General features: G+C 40.9%; 1 protein-coding gene across 1 annotated transcript in view; it reads right to left on the reverse strand.

The window, feature by feature from the left end:
- TET1 (tet methylcytosine dioxygenase 1) overlaps window positions 1–25,679 on the reverse strand; it is a 191,937-nt gene that overhangs the window by 61,102 nt on the left and 105,156 nt on the right. Inside the window, exons 5-6 of the mRNA XM_044659198.1 lie at window positions 21,031–21,121; window positions 16,991–17,084 (exon numbers count right to left, since the gene is read on the reverse strand). Coding sequence (XP_044515133.1) covers window positions 16,991–17,084; window positions 21,031–21,121 — 185 coding nt within the window. The remainder of the gene's footprint in view (window positions 1–16,990; window positions 17,085–21,030; window positions 21,122–25,679) is intronic.

The following is a 25,679-nucleotide window of genomic DNA, read 5'->3' on the forward strand; positions in this document are numbered from 1 at the left end:
GCAAACCACTCCAGTATTTTTGCCAAGAAAATCCCAAATGGGGTCACGCAGAGTTGGACACAAGTTAAAACAAATGAATAACGGGAACTCTGGTTTGGCAATGTTGCCACTTGGGTCTCAGAATGTCTTAAAAGAATTTCCTTGGGACACTGTAAGGTAAATTAGTGACTTTTCCAGAGGTCACGAGGTTAGCATGTTTCAGAAGAAGGACTTGGACCATCTTCCAGACTTCCAGGCCAGCCCTGCCTCCATCCACTGTACCATCCTGTCTCTCATGAAACCTACAGTTTCAAATCATTGGATGATATTCTAATTGCACAGACAGCATAAAAGTTAAAGTAGTGGGGACAGCTGGATGGCTCAGTGGATTGAGAGCCAGACCTAAAGACAGGAGGTCCTAGGTTCAAATCTGGCCTCAGACACTTCCTAGCTGTGTGACTCTGGGCAAGTCACTTAATCCCCATTGCCTAGCCCTGTAACAAATAAAATTAATATAGAAGGAGATTATATATATATATATATATATATATATTAGGGTTTAAAAAAAAGTTAAAGTAGTGCAGAACAGAGTTTTAAACCTGGGCTGATTGCCCCACTAAATCTTATTAGAGGGTCTTTAATCTATTATTCAGAAAATAATGTACAAAGTGAGTAAATATTTAGGAAGAGAAATAGACTTTAAGAACATCGTAATAAAACTAGCTTATTGATATTATTTCAGAGGATCATGGCATAAAGGCTAGTTACATGAGGAAGATCTGGGTCCAAATCCTGCTTCTCACACATAATGGTTCACTGTAGGAACCCGGGCAAGGGCACACAATCTCTCAGTGCCACAGTCAACTCCAAAACTGTAAGTTATGAAACATTTACACGTCTGCATTGGTAGGGAGAAGGAGTTTTCCCCCCTGGGGAGCCTCCTGACAGTGAAAAAAAATCACCAGAAATAAATATGTAATTTGACTTTGAGAACTGTGGTACTCCATGAAAACCTCTGGCTTCCTGGACATTGTCTTTCATGTTGCAAGTTATATCTGTTCAATACGTGAGCCCTTTTGCCTCCTGGGTACTTGGAACCTGCCCATTTCCTGAAGCACCCCAAATTTGGCTGTAAAATTCCATGCCCAAAGAAGCTTCACTAATTGGTGCCTCCTGACTGTGATATCAGATGTGGGAAACCAATTGGACATGGCTGAGTGAAACCTTGATTCTCCCTCCAGTCTAAAGGAAGAAGGAAGGAAATAAGCATTTTTTCGGTGTCCATTATGTGCCAGGCACTGTGCTAAGCACTTGGCAAATATCTCATTTGATCCTCACAACAATCCTGGGAGATAGTTGCTATTATCATCCCCATTTTACAGATGAGAAAACTGAGACACACAGAGGTTGAGTGACTTGCTCAGGGTCACCTAGCTAGGATCTGTTTTGAAGCTGGATTTGAACTCGTGTTTCTGACTTCGGGCCCACTGTGCCACTTAGGGAAGTTTTTCAGGTATGGAAGCAAGAATGAGAATGGACTATTCCTCAAACAGTAAAGATGACTCTCTAAAGAAAGTAAAGTCCACCTACTTCTGGAAATAGTTCTTCTCAGAGGTCTTAGTAACCAGAAACATCCATTCTCCCTAGAGTCATAAAGGCAAAGGTTTTATTCCTAGAAGGTTTAATGGTGTAACAGGAGACTAATAACTCCAGCCCGCTCAGGGTGCAGTGATGTGCCTAACTAAAGTAATTCTCTGTCTGGAGAAGGCTGACAAGACCCCTTCCAATAAAGATGTGAGGATGTATCATAGAAGGGGACTGGAGCATACACTGATATTCTGTATCTGAATCTGTTCTGGTAACTACATGGTACATGGAAGCCTCTTGGATTGGTTTTAGAAGCACATCAAGCACTAGGAGAGACTTCAGAATGCTCTTCTTCTATTTTCTTTGGCTGACTTATCTCTGCCGGATAATATTCAGTAAAAGGCAATGTGATGAGGGAAGAGGCCCAGCATGGATGCCCTCAGGCACTTGTGCTGCAGTAATGCCACATCTTGATATGAACTTTCCTGAATGAAGGTTATGTAGTAACTTTGTTAAGAGTTACGCCACCCTCCTTAAGAGAGTGAGATGGTAAAGGGGAGAGTGTGCCTGCAAGGTGGTGAAGTACTTTTGTACTTCTAAATCTTCAAAGTAAATATCCTATTTAAAAGCGTCCAGAGGACGCAAGTTCAAATGCAGTCTCAAACATTTTCAAGCATTGTGGCCCTGGGCAAGTCACTTAATCCCAATTGCCTAGCCCTTGCTGCTCTTCTGTCTTAGAACATCTGATACTAAGACAGGAGGCAAGGTTTTTTAAAAAAAAGTTAATTGCTATTAATTGTAAAAATGAAATTAGAGTACCTGTCAATAGTGGCTAAAAATGGGGGAAATACCTGGAACATCTAGGGGTGGGATGTAGAAGCCTGGCTCTGAGATAGTGACCCAATGTATACTCTATAAATGGGCAGTTCTGGAGAAGCTACTGGATGAAATTGTGTCAGGGGGAAGACACCAAGAGCAACAGGATAGTCCAGTGGATAGAGGACCAGGACTGGAGTCGGGAAGACTCATCTTCCTGAGTCCAAATCTTGCCTCAGACTCTTACTAGCTGTGTTGACCCTGTGCAAGTTGCTTTTTCCTATTTGTCTCCATTTCATCCATCTATAAAATGGGAATGATAATAGCATCAGGGACGTTGTGAGGTTCAAATGGGAGACTTGCAAACCACTCTTACAGTGTTATATAAATATAGAAGGGCCTCCTTATCTTTGGTTTGCATCTTTTTGCAGTTTCATTATCCACAATTGGCCCCAAAGTGGCAGAGGTCCACCCATAAAGTCCAGTCCCTTAACAAAGCACCAGCAGAGATCTCTTCTGCTTCCATTTTTTTTTTTTTAATTTTTTGGAGGGAAGGGGGAGAGAGGTTGCAGAGCAGAGTTGAGGGGCAGGAGCTGGGAGAGAAAGCACTCACAAAGAGAAGTCAACAACTGCTGGCTTACATCAGTGGTTCCCAAACTTTTTTGGCCTACAGCCCCCTTTCCAGAAAAAATATTACTTAGCCCCCTGGAAATTAATTTTTAAAAAATTTTAATAGCAATTAATAGAATTACTGCATTGCTGCAGCACCCACCAGGGGGCAGTGGCACCCACTTTGGGAATCACTGGCTTACATTCATGGTTTCAGCCATCCACAGTAGGTCTTGGAATGGATTCCCCATGGAAAAGGGGGACCTATTAGCTTTGTGATGATGCTGGCGATGACTATCATCATGGTTTAAAATAAGTTGATACTTTCCAAAGCCACAAATGATCTGTTGCAACATCCTTAAGTTTAATGTTCTAAACCCTTGGTGATATAGCATGTTACGTTTATAATTTTTGAAATGCTATCACACATCTCAATTAATCCCAACAAAGACGTGTGATTTATGTGAGGTGTTCCCTTGGCAAAGCTAATGAGCCTGAGGCTCAGCAAAGTTGGACCTTCCCATGGCCCCGTCATCGGCTAGGGACAGAGCCAGGACCAGAAGCCAGATCTCAACCACCCACTGAGCTGCTCTGTTCCCTCCTGTCCCTCAATACAGGATGTTGACTGGAAAGAGGACTTAACAAAATCAGACCTTAGTAGGTATGTCACTGGTGGGTCTAAGCAGCACCTGAGAGGCAGGCAGTGCATGGTGGGAGGCAGGATGGTGAAAGGAGAAGAAAAAGAAATGAAATGAGGATACAAAAGGCACAGATCAGTAGGGGCTGATGGGGTCCCTGTGATGAGAAGAAACAGGGCTGTACTAGAAATAACCTCTGGTTCTGCCTCCTCAAAGTCCAGCACTACAAAAACAAGTAGGAATTGTCTTTATGTTTTAAAAATCTGTGTTTGGGGAATGACCCCACCATCCCAAAACACTACATAGGATCTAAAGATTTCAGTCAGAACATTACTCCAATGTTCTTCTTTTTCTCTCTCTCAGGAATATTGCTTGCTTGTCCTTCATGCTCAAAGAAGACCAAAGTGACTTCACTGGTCATGTCTTCTGACTCATGCATAAATTGGATGCAAGTGAAGGAGAGCTGCACTAGGTAATGAGCCTTACTCTCTCTTTCAGAGTCATCATGCAGTGGATGACCTCGGATTCTCTGATGTCTAACCAGGCTTTAAATATTCCAAAGCACCCACCACCTCTGCCCTCTGCCACCTTCATGGCCATGGGAACAAATCATGCTCATCTGGCCCTTCACATGCCTGGAGCAGCCACACCCTAACTGACCAATAGGTTTGCCTCTCAGTTGCCCCCAACCTGGTTAACCCACCTGCTAAGTGATGGGAAACCATTGAGACATTTGTTAGCAGGACCATAGAGCAGCAACTTAATTTTTACTGTCACCTTTGAGAAGGAAGAGGAAACAGTAAGATGATCACTTGGACTTTTAACCAACAAGGAAGAACTAATTGATGAAGCAAAAGTTCCCGAAACAAAAGGTGGAACAAAGCAAGTGTGAAAATCAAGCCAGGAAACACAGGTCTAGTCTTATTTTCAAAGATTTACAGAAAATTCTAGAATCTGGAGGATCTAAAAGAGAGGACAGTTCCAAACAGATTATGATGAGGCTCTACAAAAATAAGATTCTGGCCATCCCATCACAAATTGCCACAGTGAAAAAGGAAAGGAGAAATCAGAGGTGGCTTTCTGTGCAGATTAACTGAGGACATGTAAATAAACATGAAGGTGTACACAAATCAAGGGCAAATAGGAAAGAGGACTACAGCAGGAGCAAGGCAAAAGATACTGGTTTTGGAGTCAGGGAACCTGTAAGGCTTCTTATATGGCTCTGCTACTTACTACCTTGTGACCTCATGCAAGTCATTCAGCATCTCTGAGTTGTCCTACCTATAAAATGAGTGATTGGACTACATGACTTCTAAGCTCCTTGAAATCTGTGAACCTATGTACTTCGTGCTAGTGCCTTCCCTACAGGTCTTTCCAGTGTATCTTCTTTGTTTGCACATTGTGTCCCCCATCAGACTGTGAGCTCCCTGAGAGCCCAGATTGTCTTGTGCTTCCTCTTTAAAACCTCCAGTACATAGTACCGTGATTGGTATGGAGTAGATGTTTAATAATTTGTTTGCTGACTTGATTTGAAGGAAAAAACGTAGGTTGAAAAATAGTTGTTCAGTAGAGGTGTAGTTGGCTGAACAATTACCTCCAGTCCTAATGGATCACTGGCAACTAGAAGCATGCCACATGGTTGAATCTTTGTCTTGGCCACACATCCATTAGTTTTGAAAACCTGGAGGGCACATATCATATTGACACACAACACACAGTCATCATTTCTTTCAGTTTTATTAGAGAACAAAATTAGTTTGCCAAAAGGTCAGAAAAAAATAGCAGTCACAAAATTTAAAAGAAATAAATGGGCATTCCTAAGCTTAGATGGAAAAATCCCAACTCACAAAGTAGAGGGAGAGAGAGAGGGAGAGAGACGGAGAGAGACAGAGAGAGAGACAGAGAGAGACAGAGAGAGACAGAGAGAGAGAGATCTAGTTTAATGACAATTCATGTTTAAAAAAAAAAGTAACGGACTTCAAAGTACAATGAGTCCGTAGTATGATGTGGTTTCCCAAAAAGTTAATGCTATTTTAAAAAGACTGTTGAAGAATGGCATTCAGCACAAGAGAGATAATATTCATGCTATGAGCTCATTTCCACATCCAGAATATCATTATGAAACTAGGTACCCCATTCTGAAGGAGAAGCTTAAAGTGTGACGATAAATGGGTGCCCCCAGAGAAGGAACAAGTCTGGCATCAGGTCTTGTCAGTAATGATTGAAAGAAATGTTTAATCTCAGGGAAGTCACAGAAGTGTAAGACCAGGATCAAATATCTGAAGGTCTGAAACATGGAAGAGAGGAGTGCTTCTATGTTGTTTGACAGAAAGGAATTGAGAGCCAAAAGATAAAAAGCTCTAAGTAGCTGGATTTAGATTCAATACAGGGAAAAAATACTTGCTAATAATTAAAGATAATTTTAAATGGAGCCCTCTGTTACTGAAAGTAGTATAGTGAGTGGGCAGGTAACCTTTTGGGAATATTGTAGATTAAATGTTTACATGAGGTAAGAGGCTAAGCTGCATCCTAAGGGTCTTTAATGTTACATACAAAAATAAATGGGCCTTACTACTTCCAGTCATGGATAAATGCAGATGGAAATAAAGGCTGCCAAATACTGTCCTAAACACTGTGTAGGAGGCAAGAGGAAAAGATTTTTCCAGTCAAAAGATCTGGGTTTGAATCTTGACTCTTCTATTTCCTGTCCATCTCACGTTAGAAAAATGACAACCTCTGTGGGACATGGATTCCTCATCTGTAAAAGGAGGCGCTCAGGTTGGATGACCTATAAGGTCCCTTCTGGTGCTAAATCCAATTGATCTTATGAAGTCTCCAGACCTAAGACTCCAGGATCTCTGGCAGAAAACTCTCTGATCTCTGTCCTGGGTTTCTGCTGCCTTTTAAGCTAGAGCAGCTCAAGCTTATCTCCAAACTGCCCAGCCCCTTCTGAACTTAAAGAGATCTCAATGGTCTTTCTGAGAATTTTTCTGATTAAATGTTATTTTATTTTCATCCTAGTCTTATTGTGAGGGAATTTTTCATTTCCATAGGGTGAATTTTGCATAGCAGCCAGGATCATCTCAGGCTACTTCTATTCACCTCGCATATATCTTGCCAATACCTAACGTGGTGTGTTGTCTTCCCAATGAAAGCATCAACTATTTTTGCTGTATGCCCAGCACCTAACACAGTGGCCATCACAAAAGAAATGGTTGACCAAATATCCTTCTAACAACATCAACCACAGGCCCTGCTCCTTGGGGACCCAGAGACTGGACAAATGTTCATACACTGACTGCAGAGTTGGGTGGCCTTCGATCTTCTAATATCATCTTAGATCTAGATCTCCTACAGGTTTCTATTCTCTGGTCAGAAATTGGCTTGCATGCAATTCTGTGATCCTTGCCTGCAAGCCCTCTGAGGACAGTTATTTCCTATTCCTCTTGGTATTTCCTTGGGCCTTGTGATACTGAGTGCTTTTCTGATGTCAGACAGTGGGCAGTGTTTGCCGAGCTGGTTGTCAGGATCTAGCAAGGAGGAAATGGTGCCGATGAGGAATTCTGAGGAGACTCCAAAGGCCATTGGATCTGGTAACTGGACAGATGGTAAAAGTCCCAAAAGATGATACAGAGAACAATTCAAAATATATTAGCAAACAAAGCTCCCTTCTGGCGCCCTCCATACACACACACTCACACGCACACACTCACACACACACACACACACACACACACACACACACACACACACAGTAACCACTATGTGTCAGGCATTGTGCTAAGCACTCTACAATGATTATCTAATTAAATATATTGAATATACTTTCTAATAGTCACTCTAGCTCCACACTTGGCCTACAGCCATCAGAGCACTCCACATCCCTGTGGAAAATAATTGCCAAGGCGTTAGCAGAGAATACAAGCCAAAACAGACACATAGAGGGTCCTTAATCAGAGGATGTTGTTGATTTCTTGGATTCTGATAGATAGATGGAAGGAAGAAAAGAGAGAGGGGAAGAGGGAATGAGGAAAAAATAATTTGTGAAGGGAAGGAAACTACATGCCAGCCACTGTGCTAATCACCTTATAAATATTAGCTCAAGGGCAGCTAAATGAATCAGGCCTAGAATCCAGAGAACTTGGGCTCAGATTTGGTCTCAGACACTTCCTAGATGTGTGACCCTGTGCAAGTCACTTAACCCCAACTGCCCAGCCCTTAATGCTCTTCTGCTTTGGAATCAATACTTAGTCTTGATTCTAAGAAGCAAGGTAAAGGTTTAAAACAAAACAATACAAAACAAAACAAATATTATCTCGTTTGATCCTCACAACCACCCTAGGAGGTAGGGCCTGTTATAATTCTCATTTTGCACATGAGGAAACTGAGGCAAAAGAGAGAGTAAGTAATTTGCCCAGGGTCACACAGCAATAAGCGTCTGAAGCTGGTTTGGAACTCAAGTCTTCCTGACTCCAAGTCCAGCCCTCTAACCACTTCACAAACTAACTGCACTGGATAGAACGGATAAAAGGTACTTCAATTAAAGTATAGATATTAACTAGCTACAGAGAAAAAAGTAGAAAATGTTACTGAAACTTGATAAAGGTGAGGACTGCCAGAACTTTTAACTTTTGAATGTTCACAAACACTGACTAGATAATCCAAAAATTATTTCCACTGATATTGTAATCAATCTAGATATTTTCTCCTGTTTGGGGAGGATGGGAAATGAAAGTGAGCAGATGGATTTTCTTAACCAGGATGTATTTGACTTAGAATTCTAAGTTCTAAAGTTCTATTACTTAACTCCTAGAAACTTAGAGCACATTCCCTGAATTCTTTGGGCCTCAGTTTCCTCATCTGTCAAATGAGGGAATCAGATTAGAATATCTCTTTGGTCATTTCCAAATTTCAATCTTATGAAAGAAACTGAGCCTCAAATCAGTAAATCAGCAAGCACTTATCAAAACAGATGCTCTGCTTGGTGCTGACGATAAAAATACAAAGAATGAAACAATCCCTTGTCCCAAATTGAAGTGTCTTTCCCAAGGTTACAGAAGCAGAACTGGGAATCCAGGAAACTGTCAGGACTCTCTCCCAGAATGATGAGGATAAGAAAAAATATCTCATACTCACAACAATGTCTAGAGGACTATGAACTAAGTAATCTTTAAGTCGGTGATTCCCAAAGTGGGCGCCACCGCCCCCTGGTGGGTGCTACAGCAATCCAGGAGGGCGGTGATGGCCACACTTTTTTTTTGTATTACATTCTATTCTGAGTTCAATAAATAGTTTCATAATTTCCAGGGGGCGCTAAGTAATATTTTTTTTTGGAAAGGGGGCGGTAGGCCAAAAAAGTTTGGGAACCACTGCTTTAAGTAATGTCCTGAAGCTCTAAAATTGCTAAAATGGAATCACCATCAATCCTTGTGATGGGTCTTTGATAGCAGCCTCCATAGTAATAAATAATTTACATTCAACATCATTCAAACTCTAGGACATCTAGCATAATCTTTTCATCATGTCAATTTTTCAGGCAACCTGGGGAGTCCCATCTAGTTTTTGATATTGAAATTAAATTCATTGGCCTGACATTCTAGATTCTTGCGAATTTCCAAATTAAACTAGGACTTCTCCTCCACATGGGTCTCTCCATTCTGCCAGACTGGTCCTCCTACGATCTCTTCCACTGCTTTAGATGCCAGGACTGGTCATTTTGTCCATGGTTTTTACCTCAGTCATGACTAGAACTACACTCTCAGTTTTAAGCCTATATACCCAGCCATACAACTCTTATTTGTTCATCCTGAGTCAATCCTTGACCCTGCCCAAAGTTCCACACTAGAAATCCAATGACAAACTTTTCTCCGTTTCTTGGAGACTTTTCAGAAAACCATGAAAACTGCAATAGCCATAGCTTGGTCTTGGTGTGGAAATGGTCTACTATGTTCCCATTCCACTTCTAAATACCACCACCATCATCATCCTAATTAGCATTTATTTCACACACACACATATATGAAATTTGTGTCTAAGGTCACTTTTGAACTCGGGTCTTCCTGACTCCAAGAACAGCTACCTTTTCTCTTTAAATCACAGTCTTACAGAGCATCAGGGATGTTAAGAGTCTAGTCCAGGGTGACACAGCCAATGTGAACCTAGAGTTTCATAATTATAAGGTCACCCTTCTGGCCACTATTCCATGCTGCCTTTCTGAAAACACACCACTCTACCGTAAAGTGCGTAGTTATAAAATGTACACAAAATGGTATCCTATTATATAATAGTATATTATTAATAATATATTATTATCAAAGTACACTAAGCCTTGGTTATGACCTCGTATACACTCCAGGAATGGAATGCAACAGAAATACTGAATAGATCACCCAAAACACAAAACAGACCCACAAACCTAAACCAAAACACAGATAATTTTTAAAAAAGAAAGCAGAGTTTACTGAGGTCAGTGAGTTGAGGAACAGATTGGGGTTCTGGAATTATACATCTGAAACCTGATTCTACCAGTAGATCCCTGGGGGACTTCCAAAAAGTCACCAAGCTTTCTGTACCTAGTTTCTTTTCCTTTCCATTAAAAGAAAACATCCGAACTGTATCATATTGGTGAAAGGAAATGTCGTGTGGAAATATAATAGGTGAAAATACAGGGAAAATTATTATAATATATTTGGGAGGAAAAAGAGCTGCTGAGCAGCCAAATTACAATTTACAAACCAAGCTCTCGGGTAGGAGCATTTGGCCTGCAGAATGAAACTCCTCTCAGACTCCTGGAGGCTCTTATGATCTTAGGAAAAGTACCTGTGGGAATTTTTAATGGGAGCAATTAGTCTGAGCCGTAGGTTTGCATCTGGTCTGAAAGGCGCCACTGACAAATGCATGATTTGTCCCTAAAACTAACATTCGATGCACTGTTTATACAAGGGTAAATGTTTCTTGGAAATTTCTGTTGTAATTAGAGGGGGCCTCGACTCCAAGTTGGTTTTAGACGTTCCCCCTCGCAGAGGAATCTTCAGGTACTTCTACAAAGCTGTCAGATTCTCTCGTCATCTGCTCCCCTCCTGCTGCGAACCACCCATATTGCAAGGCTCCTCTTAATTTAGTTCCCAGTTTACCATAGAAATAGCACAGGGATGTGGATGGCCAAAACACTTGGCCCTCCCAGGGATATTCAGTGCCATAAGAAGAGCCTTTTAAATCCAAGAAGAGCCTAGAATGTGCCTTTCTTGTCAGGCTGATCTACTTGTTCTTCCCCAACTGAAACCTGCCACTCATCTCCTGATTTCTTGACTTTTTCAAAGGAAAAGGAAAGGGCATGAACATTTATATGGCACCTACTATGTGCCAGGCACTGTGCTGAGAGTTTTATGATTATTATCTCATTTGATCCTTAAAACAACCCTGGGAGGAAGTTACTACTATTGTCTCATTTTACCATTTTGGAAACTGAGGCAAATAGAGGGGAAGTACCTTGCCCAAGGTCACACAGGAAGGTGAAGAGTCAAATGTGAATTTAGGTCTTCCTGACTCTAGGCCTGGTGCTCCATCCCCTGTACCAATTTGCTGCTGACACAGTCTGCTTCCCAAACACTCTGTCCTCTCTGCTTTCTCCTTCTTAGATTTTCTAAGTTTCTACAAGATTTGGTGCTTCTGCCACCTCTTAGAGAGGTCTATTCTGATTTTCCTTAAATATTTGTTCTCTATCTGCCTTCACAGAATCCTGTATGAGCTTGTCTGTTGCCTTTCAACATTCTCCTCTTCCTCCCCCCAAACTGGAAGCTCCTAAAAGGCAGATTGTCTTTTGCCTGGTGACCCCATGCATTGCTCTTTAACATGGGAGGGCTTCCTAAGTGCTTCTGGACCGATTGCGTGAACATTTTCCAGCTGGGGACCTTTTGGGACTCTTAGCCTTTCCTAGATACTATGCCCAACTGCTTCACAGACTCCAAGAGAACAAACACAAAACCCTGGGTCTATAAAGGGAGCAGTCTATGGATCAATATATTTAGCCTTCCCTTTTGACTGTGCTTCCGAAAAGGCTTGGTAAAGAATCGAGTACAGGCAGCCTTTCCACGCTGTGGGGTTTGGGATATAGTGACTACAATATCTGGGATATCTGTGTAAAATTGTTCTTTACATTTTTTCCTTATTTTATTTTGAACAAAGAAACTGCACATTTATGGTATAAAAAGATAAAAATATGTTGATATTATACAATACTATAGTTCATACATTTCTGAGTTTCTAAACATTTTCTGGGTCATCTGTTGGCCTTCACAAGCTTCCACAAAATTCCCCCCAAATCCCCATTTAATTTCTTAACCTGACCTGCAATATATCAAAATGGCGAGGGGTAAGTCAAAGCGTGGAAGGGATATCTGGAATTGGTGGCTGAAAAAGAGCTAATTGGCATAATATACACAATGATCCACAAATGGAAAAATATATTATGGCATCAACAAAAGCAATCCATTTGAGCTGATTATTGGTCTTCAGAAGGGCACAGATTTTGTTTCAATTCAGTTCAATGCAATAAATATTCAATAAACACCTACTATGGCCTTGGAGAAGATCCACATATCCAATTTTCTTTCTTTTTTTTTTTTTAAATTGAAATGGCAGTCTTGATTTGGCTTGTATTTATTTATTTATTTAATTTGTTTGTTTATTTTTTAAGCTCTGAAGAGTGGTAAGGGCTAGGCAATGGGAGTTAAGTGACTTGCCCAGGGTCACATAGCTGGGAAGTGTCTGAGGCCAGATTTGAACCTGGGATCCCACCCACCCCATCTGTAGGCCTGGGTCTCAAGCCACTGAGCCACCCCGCTGCCCCCCTCCCCCTACATATCCAATTTTCAAGCAGCTTATAAATGCATGCGGGGAAGGTGAGAGGAGGAAAATAGGGGGACAGAGTCTCCCAGTCTGGCCTAATTAATTATCTCTACAATCCACAGCATTTCTAAGAAAAGTGCCCATCAGATCTGATTGCATACTAATTGCAGCAGCATTAGTTTACTTTTAAATCAATCGTTAATTTTTATCTGACTCAAGACCACTGACTTGTTCTAAATTTATGCCAGAAGATTATGTGTGAAATTGTATATCCCATATCCCACAATTCCCAGGGCATCCCAAAGGTGATGGTGGGGAGGCAGATTATGGAAGCAGGGTACTAAGTATTTTCAAGGGAAAGGAATGGAACAGAGAGGGAGGAGGTCAGGCTAGCATTCATTTCCTCAGACCCTGAAAGATCCTCAGGTGATATCGACCACCAAAGCAGGAAATACTTATAAATAACTTCCATTGCAACACAGCCACCAACAAATCACTCCAAGTACAAAGAAGTGTAAGTATCCCTTTTACCCTTTATCCAAAATTTTATCCAAATTTAACAGTTGGCCTGGGTGAGATCTTTGAGCCAAATTCCTCAGCCTGCTCTCCAGGATCCTGGACTAAAGCTTCAAAAAAAGAAAACTTAGGAGAGACGACTTTATGAGTATTTAAAAAATATTCTAAAAACTGACTTGTGGGAGAAAGAATAGATTTATTTTGTGTGGCTTCAGAAGGCACAAATGCAGCCAATGGCTAGAAGTTCCAGTGACACAGATTTCAAGTTCAACATAAATAAGAATATGACTGTGCACCAATAGGAGGGAGAGAAGCATCCCATCACTGGAAGTGGTCCAGCAGAGGCTACGTGACCATCTGTCAGAAATGTGGCAGGAAAGATTCCGGCACTGAGGAGAGTCTGGACTCAATGACATTTAATACTCTCTCCAACACAAAGACCCTACAGAAACGAGCCAGGTCCACCATCTTTGTTCGCTATTGTCTCTCCCCATATTCTTTGCTTGCTTTTTTCTTAGCGATGCCTTGCTAATGCCTGTCTCTGTATCAACAGCACTTAGCACGATGTCTCACACATTGTAATAAATGCTTATTGACTTAACAGTAAGCCACCAGGATTACTGTCTCTTTAATGCTCTCTAGACCTCCAATTCTTTCTCTTTAAAAAATGAATCTAAACAAGTATTAAACATCAATATAATCCGGATAGCTAGGTAGCTCAGAGGAAGAAGAGAATCGGACCTGGAGACAGAAGTCCTGGTTTCAAATCTGGATCCAGATCCATCCTAGCTACGTGACCCTGGGCAACTCGCTTAACCCCAATCGTCTAATCCTTACCATTCTTCTGCCTTGGAACTGATACCAAGGATCAGTTCTAAGATGTTAAAAGAAAAATTATTGTAACTGTTTGTAGAGAGATAGTAGGAATAGGGGCCCAGGCTCTATCCTAGAAGCAAGGAAGTCTGGGGTTCAAGATCTGCCTCTGATGAATTCTAGCTATGTGACACTGCACAACATTTTTTTTTTTTAAATCTTTACCTTCTGCCTTGGTATTGGTTCCAAGGCAGAAGAGTGGTAAGGGCAAGGCAACTGGGGTTAAGTGACTTGCCTAGGCCACACAGCTAGGAAATATCTGAGGCCAGATTTGAACCCAGAACCTTCCATTCTCAATCCGCTGGGCTACCTAGCTACTACTCTGGACAACTTATTTAACCTCTCATTGCTCCAGAGAGTTCAGAGAAAGTGCTGTCCGACATGGTCACTCCCTTCCTTTAATGAAATCCCAGATCCAAACCCTAGTCCCATAACCACTTGGGCTTTATAATTAAGCACATTTAAATGAATGAATGAGTTTCAGTGCATAAAATATCAAAGCTTTTAAGTTAATCCATCTAAGTGTCTGGATACTTTGTACTTTTATTCTTGTTCATTTTTCCTATTTTATAGTTATTACTAGTGTTCACTCTCCTCTTTTGGTTCTAGTTTTTTTAAACTTTGCATTATCTTATAAAGTTCTTTCATATCTTAAAAATATTTACCTCATTCCTTGTGTATCTTAATTGCATTATTGTAGTCCATTACGTCAACTTACCACAATTTACTTAACCTTTCCTCTCCCTTTCCTCTATTATTCTGCAATAGAAAAATGATATTTCTTTTACCTCTTTTTTTATTTAAATTTTATTTTTCCAGATTATATCTACACAATTTTAATAGGTTTTCTGATTTTTTTTTTTTTTTGCAATCCATGTTTTCTCCCACCCTCCTACCCATCATCTCTTAATAGCGCTTTCTTATTTGTCTTGATGTTTCCAGGTCATAGTTTGAACAATGGAATTATTGGGTCAAAGAGGATATTGCTTTTTAAATCCTCTGTACTATATTGTAAAAAAGATTCTACTAGGTTACAATTCCACCTTCAGCCTTGCCACCTCCATTTCAGCCAGTCCAAAATTCTGATACAAAAGTTAAGCTCATTAGCTAAGTTTTAACTACGTCATTCCCTTTCTATGGTCCTCCATTAGCCCTCCCTGTCACTTGGCACAAGAAAACCTCCTTTCTCTGATCTTGTTTCCCTGGCACAAAACCTCTATCTAGGAGAGTATCTTCTGTTTTCCTTATTCTACATCTTCTGCCCAATAAATCCCCAAATGACCTACCTAAAGATCCAGAAAGTATTGATAATTAAGAATATTCTCAAGCTGTCACTGAATGGCAGGAAGGCTGTATGATACAGAAAGAGGACTGATTAGGGGTCAGAATCCTTGGATTCCAGTCTTGACTGTCCCATATCCAAACTGTGATCACAGACAAATTTCTTGTCATCTCTGAGGCTGCTTGCCCATCTATGTCAAATAGGCACACCTACCTATCTCTACTTCAGTGTTTCAAGGAACAAAAAAAAGCCTGTGAGAGGATTACCCAGAATGACAAATAAAAGCTAATTTTGGCATGAATATTGGCAGCATCACTGCAAGAGAACCTGTTCCCAAATCCCTGTAAGCATTGCATTCTATATAGTCTTACTTGCTGCACGCATGCCTGGTACAGCCCTTCATCTGTTGTTCACCAAGTCTATTGCAAGCATCTTGTCAAGACCATCCCACACCCATGCAGAGTTGGGAGGTCCACAGCTGTGGAGCATTGCATAGCCTTTCAAAATATTTGGATGGACCAGTTTTGCTGACTTGGTTTTCTCCCCTTTTTCCTCTTTTTCTTTTAAACAATGTTCTTTGCTATACGGCAAGGCTCTCTGAGAGAAGGCAGGGAAAGGAATTCAGGGGAAAAATTTAGGTGAGGTAAAACAAAAAATAGCCAAAAAAATAATGTTTAAAAAACTTTCTCATTCGGGGAGTGTTTCCAGATTCAGCATGAAGGATTAGACTGTTACTTTTTATTCTTCTCTCTATAACCCTTATAGGTTTCCATATCAACCACTCCAACACCACTAAAGAAAGGACTAAAATTGAACAATTCTAGGAAAGTGAAACAAATGGATAGGTATACGCTACATATAATCAAGTCACATATATAGCTTATACGTAAAATCATGGTGATGAGAAATTCTCAAAAAGGGAGTCAAGTCACCCAGTGGTTTTAGCTTGAGTCTTGTGCGTAAGTGTTCAAATATTTATCAAAGTCATAGAATCGCAATGTTAAGAATTGGTAACTTAGGGGTCATTCAAAGTCAAGTCCTTCATTTTACAGAAGAGGAAACTATAAAAGACTAAATAATTTGTGGAAGGTTGCGTAGTTAGTTCCATGGCAGAGTGAGTCTCCAGATGTCCACAACATCACTATTTCCCTTTCCAGGAATCAATTTGTCCAAGTCAGCGTGTTACACCCTAATCCTTAGACTTCCAGGGATCACAGCCACATCTACCAAATCTCAACAGCACAAACCAACTCCCTATAAAATATCCTTTTCAAACAGTTATTCCCCTTCATCTGTGAACTGTCACTCTCCAGTCATCATGAACAATGAGAAAAATGCTTTAGTTATTTCAAGCCAGCCCCAACCTCACGAAAGAACCCCTCAGCTAGCCAGGCCTCTTCTAACAATAGCCACTCAGATCTGTTTTGGAACCTTTGATTTCAGAGGATTCCTCCAACGCCCTTGGCCTGATCTCTTCTAGAAAATATAAACTGACTTTAGTCCATTGGAAGACAACCAGAAATGGAAATAAGATATTTCCTCAATTTGTGACCCCCCCAAATAACTTTCCTCACCACAGCCCAGGGAGTCTTATTTTCTAGATAAGGAAATGAGGATCCAAAGGAGCAAAATCATTTGTTAGTTTCACAACTACATGACCCCCCTCATCTCATGCCTCCCAGCGCCCCTTCCATTTCATCTTCCTGACTAGCATATTCTAGTAGCTAGAAATACTTAGATCCAAATCAAAGTACCATTTGGAGGAAACTTGGAGGCTACGTCAGGACCGATCAATCCTCCCATCCTTCCCTCCCACCAAAGTGTAGAAATACCAACTACTTACCCACTTGGCAATTGGACACCCCTGAGAGCTTTTTCCTTCTTTGCCTGTATATACGACGACTTCTATCCTAATCGCTCTTCCTTTTTCACCATATCTGAATATAAAAAAATTGGAAGAAGAAACCTGATGCAGTACTCTCTGAAATGCAAACCTTCTAAACTAAATATGAGTCAGGTTTAATCAGAACTATAACTAATAACTTGTACACTCAGGACAAGCAATACAAAATTTGTCAAGAGCAAATAGCAACAAATATGTCCTAGGTTTAGTTTAAAGAGGAGAGGGAGAGAAAGAGAGACAGAGACGGAGAGCCAGCCAACAGTGAGGAAGCTGGTCAGACTGGGCTGAGGAGGAACTCACCTGGGGGGCTCTCATGGGCAGAGTGTGTGAAAAAACAAGAGGAGGGGAAAAGCTGCCAAATGATGCTTTGGTACTTTGAGTAATTATTCTTGGTAATCGGGTCCTGAATGCTGTTATTTCTATATCAATTGAGGACTCAAAAGTGCTGGAAGAATCTCTTCTGAATTTCAGAGCCTTGAGACAAGGTCCTACTTGCCAAATCTTAATTTGGTTTAAATAGCAAGAAGGTATGTTTTGAGGATAGAGGAAAAACTTGGAAACTGAGTAGAATTGTAGAATATATTAGTGAAGATATATGCAACTGAATATCTAGAGAAGGAAGAGATGATCACAAAGAGTTAATATGCATTATCAAGCAATGATAGGAGCTACTGGATCACTCAGTGACCTAGAAAAGGGAGATCCTGGGTTCAACTCTAGCCTCAGATACTGGTATGATCCTGGGCAAGTCATTTAACCCCCATTGCCTAGCCCTTACCACTCTTCTGCCATGGAACCAATACATAGTATTGAGTCCAAGATGGAAGGTAAAAGTTGAAAGAAAGAAAGAAAGAAAGAAAGAAAGAAAGAAAGAAAGAAAGAAAGAAAGAAAGAAAGAATTACATCAGGTGATTTATCTCCTCATCTGACAGGTTTACTAGAAGTAGAATGCTCAATAGCAGCATTGGTGAACCTTTTAGAGATCATGTGCCCAAATTGCACCTTCAATTCACATTACCCCAGAGAGTGGAGGAAGTGCTCATTGCTGGACAGTAGGGTGGGACATGCAAAAAGTGTCCTCATGTGCTGCAGAAAGGAGGAATGGAGCAGCCCCCTCTTGCATGACAAGGGATGTGTACTATGCCTTTGCCAATACAGCTCTAGAGCAGGTATTCTTAATCTGTGTTTGTGTGTCCTAAACTCCTTGGAAAAATCAGTCTGATGAAGCCTATGGGTCCTTCCACAGAATAATATTTTTAAAATAATTATAGGAAATGATAACTTTTTTAGAAGATAATAAAAATGAAGTTGTGATGTTTTTTCTCACAGATTACTTGAAATCTATACTCAAGACCATGGAAGGGGAATGTCTATGAACCCCAAAGTTAAGAAGCTATGGGCTAAAGGTCTTTTACATAGATGTTACCAAAACATTTAATGTGTCATTCTTGTGGAAAACATGAGAAGATATGAAACAGTTAATACAAGCAGAGATTCAGAACTGGTCAAAATGGTTGGACTTAGACCTCAACTTGAAAGAGAAGCTCTATTAGAGTGCTCCAGGGATCAGTGCTTGGCATTATGCTATTTAACCTTATTATCAATAGCTAATATAAAGGCCCAGATAGCCTGCTTATCAAATCTACTAATGACAAACAGCTAGGAGAAATACAGAACATAGCAGGAAACAGAATCAAGGATCAAAAGTGCCTTGATAGGCTAGAAGAGTTCTTTATAACTGTTTTTCAATGGAATTCATCTCCTTTGTAATTTTAATTATTTCATTTTATGAATTTTTAAAAAACCCATCATTCTGGGGCAGCTAGGTAGCACAGTGCATAAAGTAACAGACCGAGAGATAGTTCAAATCTGTCATGGGTTCAAATCTGACCTCAAGACACTTCCTAGCTGTGTGACACTAGGCAAGCCACTTAATTCCAGTTGCCTAGCTCTTCTGTTCTTGGAACCAATACTTAGTAGTGCTTCTTAGAGAGAAGGTAAGGGTTAAAAAATAAAATAATAAAAACAACAACAAAAGACAATATTGTGAAAAGGAATAAAAAGGCTTCATGAGACTGACTCCCCAAGGGGTCCAAGACACAAAAAAGGTGAGTAACCTCTGACCCAAATATACTAAGATGGAATTTCTACACATTGGTTAAAAATCAACTCCACAGGAATGAGACAGAATAGGCATGACTAGATAGTAGGTCATCAGTAAAAGATTTGGGGATTCTAATGATCTGTAAGGTCACTCACTGGACAATAGGATGATAAAGCAGCCAAGAAAATGAATGCCATCTTGACCTACTTTAAAAGGGGTTATAGTGTCCTGGGTGAGAGGAATGATAGTCCAACAAACACTGCCCAGTCCAGTCACACCCTCATCTACAAGTACTTTGCTCAGTGCTGGACACCACACTTTAGGAAGGGTCATAGTCAGGAGAAGACTGTCAAGGGAAGATGGTGAAGGGCCTTGAGTTCATGTCACACACAATCATCTTGCAGGATGTTAAAGAATAGAAGACAAGACCTGGGGAGAGGGGGGAGCTGCCTTCACATAATGGAAGAGCCATCAGGAAGAAGGAAGAGTTTTCGTTCTGTTTGACCCTAAAGGGCAGAACAAGAATAAGGAGCAAAAATTGCAAAGATGAAAACTGAGGTCTGAGGCAAGGGAAAAAGTGCTGGAAGGTGCAATGGGCTCATTCGGGAGGGTTTGTCCTAAAGGAGGACTTCAAACAGAAGCTAGATATCCTTCTCTGGGGAGTGGTGAAGAGGGGCTTCTGGTGCAGGCAGGAATTTTGCTGGATGACGATTCCAACATATATTCTGATCAATCCACAATGATGCAAGTGTTTTTATTTGCAATCTTGTTTGTGGTATGAATGAATGAAGTTGGCACAACAGCCTTCCTCTTATCCCAAAACTTCTACCCTGGAGCAAGTGGAATTTTAGGTTGTCAAAGCAAATATTCTGTTCTTCACAGGTCTCATGTTTATCCTTTATTATGGGTTTAGACTTTATCACATTCTTTAATGATGCCACAACTTGTGTGTGACCCTGGTAAAGTCACTTAACCTCCACTGCCTAGCCATTACTGCTCTTCTGCCTTAGAACCAATACACAGTAATGATTCCAAGACAGAAGGTGAGGGTTTTAAAAAAATGATGCCACAGCTCCAGTCAAGGTACTTGATGTACTGGATTCAAAGCAAGTAATGTGAAATTAAAACAAAGGCTGTGAAGGTCAGTCAATCTTGCTTTGTGATTCTTTTGTGAGTTGTCTGTGTTTTTTCAATTTATATTTTTATTGATGTCTCTTACATTGCCTCATTTTCCTCCCAGGATTCCTCCTTCTCCTTCCAGAGAGCCATCTCACAGAACAAAGAGAATTCACTGTCTGTGTTTATAAAGAATGAACAAGACCTAAAATTATCCAGGGAGACTGAGCAATTCTGGAGGGACACCAGAGGGATACCACTTGACAAGCTCCCCTTTCTTGTGTCCTAATTAGCACTGTATTGACAATCCTCGTTCCTACTTCATTCACCTGACCTGGCTGAATAGTTATTCTCAGAAAACATTTATCTGCATTGAATCTGATCCATAGTCCAAAGAGCTATGATTTCCCCAGTGTGGACACATCCTTTACCAATGCAGATTACAACCCCTCAATTTTTTTAATAGTTCTTTATTAGCTCTGTAGGCAAATAAACTTCATTAGCTGATGGCCAATTTTCTGGAGACGAGGCTCACCAAACTTAGCTACGGTGGTCTTCTACCAAGACACCTGGCACTTCCCACCGAGGAGGACTATCCAGACCTTGGTGCTCAGTGGGCGATGCTTTCAAGAACCCAGGTTCACCTCTGAACCACAAGGTCACATGGGAAGTGTGATATGTGACTCTCATGTCAGCAAACTTACAATTCAAGCTTTTTGGTTTTGTTTTTACATACAAGGAATGATTTTTTTTTCCTCACCTGGCCTCCATGATTTCCCTGACAGCAGCCACACTTGGTCCTGTTCCAAGATGTGTATAGTATGGCCCTTCATCTTTTTCTATAATTTGTTCTGTGGAAGGAATAATATTATTAAACTCAAAGATTAACAGAATTGTTCTTAACAGATGCAACTGGGGAAGCTATTTTTACTAAATTTGTTTCCTGGGGTGGGGAGAGGGGCAAACATTAAAGGATGTAATCAGAGTATCACAACAAAATATTTTAAAGACGCTGAAACAAGTTTCTTGATAAAGCTTTGGTGACTTGTAAGATCTTACAGGAGACGGCCAGGTTGGCTGTTGCTGACCTTCAGTTCCTATCAAGCTCCTACTTCATTGGCCCTTCATGGTGGTATGAAAGTGACCCTGGGTTCTTGGAGGCCATGCCAATAGAGTGTAAGTTCTGGAAGATCTTTGAATATAGGTCCAGTGGCTACCTGTGGGTCTGTAGTTCTCTAAAGAACCTCACCTACAAAGTGAGGAGACCCTCACCATCAGGTTGACTGAGATCTACTTAGGGTGAACATCCCAGTCCTCCTGTACTGGTGGAAGGAGTATCCATGGGAAGGAGCTCATGGAAGTACCAAGACTGATGAAAGAGGCAGCAAGACGGGGAGCCCTGGAGCGTGCCTTGTCTACTCTCTCAGCATTTTATTCCTCATTAAGCCCTATTTCTTCCAGGAGGCCAAAGGAGAATCCATCATGCGTGCTTTTTAACTCATTCTGTTTTTACTTTCATCTTGATTCTGTAAACTCACAAAACGTACCAAGTTTAAATTCTGTCTAAGGGCCAACTTTATTATCGTTCATTTTAATTACCTACAGGAAGGGAAGGAAGGCAGTGATGCAAGTAAAGGAAACAATGAGTAATCCAAAACCCTTTCTCTTAGGCCCCTGCAAAGCGCTCTCAATGAAACCCCTTGGCTACCTAGAAGAACTCTTAGGGAACAGGTTGTTCACGAGAGCCGCTTCATGGATGGTTGCTGGCTTGGACCGTAAGGATGGATGGATGTCTTATTGGAGATGCAGTTCACACAGCTGCTGTCTTGAACAGAGAAGACCGAGCACAGCTTAATGGGTTTTTGATTGCTCAGGGTCATCTTCACAGCCCCAGTTATTTTATTTGCTGTGTGATCATACATGAGTCATTTCAACTCTCTCAGATACAGTTGAGTCATTTCTGAAATGAGGAGGCTCGGTCAGAAGATCTCTAAGGTCCTTTCAGCTTGAAAACCTAAGATCAATGGAGGCAGTACAACTAAGCCTTCAAGGGTTATTGAGGAGCTCTTCTGAGCTAATCACCTCCACATGAAGTGGTCCCAGACTGCTTTGTTTTGGGAAGTGTATGCTTTAAAAAAAAAAAAAACAACACTTTTTTTTTAAACCTCTCACCTTCTGCCTTAGAATCAATACTAATTATTGTTCCAATGCAGAAGAGATGGTAAGGACTAGGCAATTGGGCTTAAATGACTTGCCCAGGGTCACATAGCTAGGAAGCATCTGAGACCAGATTTGAACCCAGGACCTCCCATATTTCTAGGCCTGGCTCTCAATACATTAAAAGGCATCTAGCTGCCCCCCACGTATATGGTTTTTAGAGTTTTGTTTTGTTTTCTTTTTTGTTTCCTCTCTTATCATATAGAGCTGAGGTCTAGATGCCTAAGGCACAATTAATATGTTTGCAGCAGATTCATCTTTGCAATTATGTTTTGCTCAGATGAATATATTAAAATGAGATTTCACTCCCTTAGCACACACCAGCTGGCAAAACAAGCACTCCTAAATGGCCTTGAAACATATTAAATGTCCAAAGGGTAGGAGAAAGGTGGGTTGTTTTTTTTCTGGAGATAACTCAAGGATTGACAATAATTTGTACCTCTTCATTCATATTTCCTGAATCTAGAAGGCCATCATAGAAATTCTGGATGATTAGGTTGCTTAGCCTCATTTGAAAGTTGTGAAGGATATTTTTTTTTTTAAACCTTTCCCTTCTGTGTTAGAATGGATATATATTTGAACCCAGGACCTCCTATTTCCAGGGCTGACCCTCTATCCACTCAGCCACCTGGATGCCCCTGTGGTGAAGTATATTAAAGAAAGACAGTGAATCTTACAAAACTCAAAGCAGAAATCTGTGACCTTCAGCAAGTGATTTCGATTCACTAGGAAACAGTTTACTTCTATATAAAAGACAAAGTGCACAGAGCATTGGACCTGAAATCAGGAAGAAATACTAGCAGTGTAATCCTGGGCAAGGCATTTAACTAACTCTGCCTCAGTTTCCTCAACTATAAAACGGGATAATAATAATATCTATCTGCCAGGGTTGCTGTGAGGATCAAATTAGGTAACAGTCTCAAAGCACTGTGCAAACCTTAAGGTGTCCGATAAATGTAGCTATTGTTATTATATACAAAAAGGAGTTTCAGCTAAATGACCTAAAAGCCCACTCTGGCTCTAATGCACTTTCTGTACCTACGAGTCCCTCTAAAAGACTGTATGGTCTTTCCAGCTCTATAAGATCTATGACTCAAGAAATCCAGGGCTACCATCATCTCCTCTCTGCCACCCCAATGGGATCCCACTGAAAGAGTGACACGCTCTCCGTAGCACGGCAGAGCAAACCATGCCCCAAGCTCCCCACCAAAGCCTCACGGTACGCCTCCATTCACAGGACTTCTTCATTCAGACAACGCAGCAAGACTCCTAGCCTTTCCTCCATCAACGATTCGCTGTTACCCCAGCGGAGACATCTTATTGCCCTGTGCTTCCTTTGGGCATCAGCCCCCTCTGCAGACCCAGATCACAGCCCTTCCACGGTTCCAAAGTCTACTTCAGCAAGTGCTACGACCCAAAACTTCACAGCTAGTTATTCTTCTGATGCTGACACGCTTTGATCTTAGTAAGAAAGGTCCTCGACTGGCAGAAAAACAAGTCAACGCCAAAGCTATGCTTAAAGTCTTTCCAGCTTGATAGAACCTATCAGGGCATCTGCTTGGGTGGCACAGCCATTGGGGGAACTCGGCGTTAACTCCATGCCAAAGCGAGCCATCGGATGACAACATTAATGGAAGCTTCTTATCTACAGGAATAAGGATGACTTAGAATCAAGGCTTACCGGGGAGTTTTCCACACAAATTTCTTGTCAGGTGCAGTATTTTACACCGATTTTTGACAGGAAGAAAGTGAGGCAAAAGTGACTTGCTTGGGGTGGGCCAGAGAAAGAGTGGCAAAACCAGGAAAGAAGCCCTTTTAGACTAACTCTATAGCCAGCATTCTTTCCACAACTCTGCTGCCAGTCCTATAAAATGAAAGCACTCATAGAATAACTGGGCCAAATGAATCATGAACTCAGAATAATACTTTTCATTTGGGGAGGGGGCAGGAAAAGAGGGCTCTTGTTCTCATCTTCTACCTATGCAAACTCTATTAGTCATATGATGACAGATAAGGCCCTTAGGGGTTGTGCTATGGGACCAGGTTATATATAGTCAAGATTTTGTTGTGATAATGAGGTCCTTCTGGTCCTTGTAGTACCTGAACACCACTGGATATACATCTTTGTGTTTACCAAATTCTATGCTAGTACTATGATGGGTGAGGCTCGTGGTCATTTCTCTCTTGACTATCAAAGGGAAAAACAATTCTGTTCTGTTCTTTTATAGGTTGGGCTCAGGACTGACAACCCAAGTTGTAACATAAAGCCAGAGTATTAGGTCTCAGTTCAAACCTACCACTGACTCCTCCCGTAACCCTGGATGTATTCTTTTCCCTCTCTGGGCCTCAATTTCCCCAAGTAGAAAATTAGAGAGTTGATCTACATGATCTAAAGGCAATTCTCTCTCCGGTGATCTTTGATATGAAATAATACTGACTTCTAGGACACCAGACTAGAGGTAGGGACCCAATTTAGTCACTCATATTACTCACGACTCGTCTTACATTTTTGAATGGTTTCAAAAGGATCTGTGAAAGGAATACATTTCTTCCTCCAACCCTGCAGAAGCAGGATGTCTAGGATTCTTCATACCAAGCTCACAGATCTGGGTTAGTGCTGGTCTCTCAAATGTTTTCAGCTACCTTAATCCTAACAGTCTTCAGACACAGAGGCTAATGGAACAATCACTTGCTCATCAGAAATGACCAAGTAGACTTCAGAGCAGAAACAGACCTTAATGTGTTTCGCTTTTTGAAATTAAAGAAGCGATGCAAAACCGAGTTTTGCTTCAGCAAAATTTTGTCTTATCATTCTATCTGGAGATTCCCAGCAGATTAAATACTTCAATTTGTTACAACAGAGAGGTTGTAATGTGACTACAGTTTAATTCAAAGCTGCATTAAAATTTTCAACCCATATTGCATTCCATATTTTCTGAAACTCTAGAAAAAGTAAGAGGAAATAAGCTCCGGTGAGGGAAAGGGTCTATTTTTACACAGCTGATCCACTAGAACATACCCTATATCAAAGACATTCCAAAAGTAAAGCTAGCCTCTATTTTTCATAAACTGAATAAATATACGCAGACATATTTCCATAGTACATTAAGGTTTCCAAGTCACCTTTCTCAAGAGTGCCCTGTGAGGTCTGTGGTACAAAGAAACCAAGATTCAGAGAGTTTAAATGACTTA

This window comes from Gracilinanus agilis, chromosome 2 (assembly GCF_016433145.1).
Source record: "Gracilinanus agilis isolate LMUSP501 chromosome 2, AgileGrace, whole genome shotgun sequence".
Taxonomy (NCBI): domain Eukaryota; kingdom Metazoa; phylum Chordata; class Mammalia; order Didelphimorphia; family Didelphidae; genus Gracilinanus; species Gracilinanus agilis.